Source organism: Pyrus communis, chromosome 1, assembly GCF_963583255.1.
Source record: "Pyrus communis chromosome 1, drPyrComm1.1, whole genome shotgun sequence".
Classification (NCBI taxonomy): Eukaryota; Viridiplantae; Streptophyta; class Magnoliopsida; order Rosales; family Rosaceae; genus Pyrus; species Pyrus communis.
In genome coordinates, this window is record NC_084803.1 from 20,086,779 (window position 1) to 20,090,957 (window position 4,179).

The 4,179-nt window shown below is 44.1% G+C and overlaps 1 protein-coding gene across 1 annotated transcript; it reads right to left on the reverse strand.

The window, feature by feature from the left end:
• Nucleotides 1-1,508: 1,508 nt before the first annotated feature.
• Nucleotides 1,509-3,602, reverse strand: LOC137721265 (uncharacterized; the record flags this gene model as incomplete). The annotated part of the gene is made up of 2 exons (XM_068460403.1): nucleotides 1,509-2,210; nucleotides 3,111-3,602. Coding segments are annotated over 2 exons (1,194 nt in total), but the record flags the coding sequence as incomplete, so codon positions are not given.
• Nucleotides 3,603-4,179: the final 577 nt, after the last annotated feature.

A 4,179-nucleotide genomic window follows, 5' to 3' on the forward strand; every position in this document is an offset into this window, starting at 1 on the left:
TGACATGCAGCCGCTTGTCTCTTCTTTGTCCTAGAACAGCTCCTAATGCATAGTCGGATGCATCGCACATGAGCTCGAACGGAAGGCTCCAATCTGGAGGTACAATAATGGGGGCCGAGACTAGCTTCTCCTTGAGTTGGTTAAATGCCGAATTACACTCTTCATCAAACTTGAATGGCACATCTTTTTGAAGCAATCGGCAAAGAGGGTTGGACATCTTGGAGAAGTCCTTGATAAAACTTATAGAACCCTGCATGGCCAAGAAACGAACGTACCTCTCTAACCGAAGTAGGAGAGGGTAAGTGACGTACAAGGTCTATTTTCGATTTATCTACTTCAATTCCTTTTTCTGAAACAATATGTCCTAAAACTATACCTTGTTTCACCATAAAGTGACATTTCTCCCAATTCAAGACAAGGTTAGTTTCAACACATCGTTTCAAAATTAAGGTCAGATTATCCAAGCAATTATCAAATGAACTCCCAAATACACTGAAATCATCCATGAAAACCTCAATGATCTTTTCAACAAAATCGGAAAATATACTTACCATACACCTTTGGAAAGTGGCCGGTGCGTTGCATAAGCCAAATGGCATGCGACGATAAGCAAATGTTCCAAAGGGACATGTGAATGTGGTCTTCTCTTGATCATCCGGGGCTATCACAATTTGGTTATATCCAGAGTATCCATCAAGAAAACAGTAAAAAGCATGACCGGCTAACCTTTCGAGCATCTGGTCGATGAATGGCAAAGGAAAGTGATCTTTCCTAGTCATGGCATTTAGCTTCCGGTAATCGATACATACACGCCATCCAGTCTGAATGCGTGTAGGCACGAGCTCATTCTCATCATTCTTGATACCAGTTACTCCGGACTTCTTGGGAACGACTTGAACTGGAGAGACCCAACGGCTATCGGAGATAGGGTAGATCACTCCGCAATCCAAAAGCTTGATTATTTCCTTCTTCACCACTTCCATCATTGGAGGGTTGAGACGGCGCTGAGCCTCTCGAGTTGGTTTAGCCCCCTCCTCAAGAAGTATACGGTGCATGCATGTGGTAGGGTTTATTCCTTTAATGTCGGCCAAAGTCCACCCTATGGCTGTTTTGTGCTCTCGCAGTACCCTCACAAGCTTCTCCTCCTCCATTGCCGTGAGACTTGATGAAATGATGACGGGCAATGTTTCGCCTTCTCCCAAAAACACATACTTCAAATGGTCCGGCAACGGCTTAAGTTCAAGCGATGGTGCCTGAACAACAGAAGGTAGCATCTTAGTGGAAACTGAATTTGAAAGTGAGAGTGGAACCTTACCATATTGTTGTGGCAATGACTCAAGGGCTGCCACAACCTCAATTATTTCTTCTCTAGAACCCATTGCAAAGAATTCCTCCTCCTTGCCGTGGCCTTGCATTGGCCCAAATCCTTCATTTTTGCGCTCTATGGCCTTAGTGATGGTTGTTTCCAGGGCGTCCTCGTTCAATTCTTCAAGGTATACCTGCGCCAAAGAATCGATAACATCAATGGAAAAACAAGAATGGTCATCAACGGGATATCTCATAGTTTCAGAAATATTAAAATCAATCACTTCCCCATCGAATTCCATTGTCAAGGTGCCTTTGTATACATCAATCTTCGTTCGGGCCGTCTTCATGAATGGCCTACCAAGGAGAATCGGCAAAGATGTAGAATGGGCTGAATCCTCCATGTCTAGGACGTAGAAATCAGCCGGAAAAATTAAATGGTTCACCTGCACAAGCACATCTTCCAAAACTCCTTTTGGATACGCGTTAGAACGATCGGCCAATTGTATAATTACACCATCTTGTTTTAATTCACCCAAATTCATAGATGCATAAATAGAATAAGGCATGACATTTATGGATGCACCTAAATCAAGCATGGCATGTTCAAAACGATTATGTCCAATCACACAAGGAATCGTGAAACTACCGGGGTCTTTGCACTTGGTAGGCAGTTTACGTTGCAAAACAGCGGACACATTCTCGCTTACCTTCACTACCTCTTTGTTTGCCCTTCTTCTCCTTGTATTGCATAGGTCCTTGAGGAATTTAGCATACTTTGGAACCTGTTTGATTGCATCGAGAAGCGGTATGTTCACTTGCACCTTCCGGAACGTTTCAAGAATGTCCTTCTCGCTTTCTTCCTTTTTTTCTTGCATGAACCTGCGAGGAAAAGGTACATTGGGCAGATTAGAACGTGAAGTACATGAATTTGAACTTAAATTACCTGATTTGGCCGAGTTAGGGTGATTGGGGGCTTGCGGCATTGGGTTTTTCACCCTTACCGTGGGTGAGCTAGATACTTCCTCAGGTTGTGTCGTCTCTTCATCTACTTTCTGGGCAGATTTGGGATTGTTTGGCTCGGTCCCAACTTCTTTTCCACCCCTTAGGGTGATGGCCTTGGCGGATTCGAATCCTCCCTTTGGATTGACTGTGGTTGAGCTAGGAAGCTTTCCTTGCTCTCTAATTTGTCCAAGGAACTCAGAAATCTGCCCTATTTGTTTCTTCATATCCATCATCTCCTTCTCGTTATTTTCTATCCGGTTGTTTTGATTTTGCAACCCCTGCGAAATAGAGGTTAGTGATTGCATAGCTTGATTACTTTCCAAAGACGTACCTGAATGAGATGATGCCGAAGGTTGTTGGGATTGTTGGGGTGCATACGGCTTGGAATAAAAACCAGGGGGGTTTGGCCTAAATCCTCCTTGTTGGGCAGCTTGTTGTGGCTCCCTCCATTTGAAGTTTGGATGGTCTCTCCAACCTGGATTATATGTGTTAGAATATGGATCGTTCCTTGGTTGGTTTTGATTCCCATAGCCCATGGCATTGGCAGATTCCCACCCACCATTCTCGATTAGTTGAGGGCACTTGTCGGATGGATGCCCTTGAATTGAGCACACGCCACAAACTTGGTGTTCTTGTGCTTTTGGACCAATCACAACCTGAGAAACAAAAGAAGTAAGATTAGCAAGTTGTGATTGAATTTCAGAAATAGCACTCACCTCATTTACACTTTGTTGCCGTGGTGCTTCCCTTTGGCCCACTCCTTCATATTGTTGGGCGTTGAGCGCTCGGTTGGCTATGAGATTCTTGGCATCCCTTGGTGTTTTGTCCACCAATGCTCCTCCCGCTGATGCATCAAGCATTTGACGTTCGATAGGAAGGAGGCCCTCATAGAAATATTGAAGGAGAAGTTCCTCCTTCATTTGATGTTGAGGACATGAAGCTACAAGGCCCTTGAAGCGCTCATAATAAGCCGGGAATGTCTCACCATGATTCTGTTGAATACCACTAATTTTCTTCCGTAGGAGAATCACTCTCGAAGTAGGGAAGAATTTCTCCAAGAAAGCACACTTCATACTCTCCCACGAAGTCACAGTTCCCGGGGCTAGTTCGTAGAGCCAATCTTTGGCCTTGTCCATAAGTGAAAATGGAAAGGCCTTCATCTTCAATATACTCCCATCCACATTGACGGGGGTCATGCTCGAACAAACCACCTCGAACTCCTTCAAGTGTTTGTTGGGGTCTTCCATAGACAAGCCATGGAACTTCGGAATATGGTGTAACAAACTGGATTTGAGTTCAAATTCATCGGTCTTGCCTTGGGCAGCCGCGGGGTATTGAATGCAAAGAGGGTCTGCATTGGCCAAACCCGAGGCCGAAAGCTCCTTGATGGTTCTATTATCTGCTGCCATGGCTTGTTCTTCTTCAAAAATCTGATCCGTGGGCTTTTCTTCTTCACCTACCGCGTCTTCTTCAAGCCCAGGTTGTGGTGGAGGTTGTGGTGGCTCTTGTTGACTCCTCGTTCTCCTCAAAGTGCGTTCAAAATCACCGTCAAAGTCGGAGATGTTCTCTATAATAGGACGAGAGCTACGAGTCATACACAGTACCTAAAAAAAAACAAGGAAACAAACAAACTAAGAATCTGAAATAAGAATGCACGAAAAACAAAATATAAAAATAAAGACAAGGGATTAGCAACTTTGCTAATCCCCGGCAACGGCGCCAAAATTTAATGCGAGAATTACTTGACACTCAAATTAAACCCTCGTTTGACAATTGTAGTAGAATGGATAAGTGAGGGATCGTTCTAGACCGGGGATTAGGAGGGCTTGCTAAACCTTCTAAATTGACTTAAAAACATAAAAACACAAT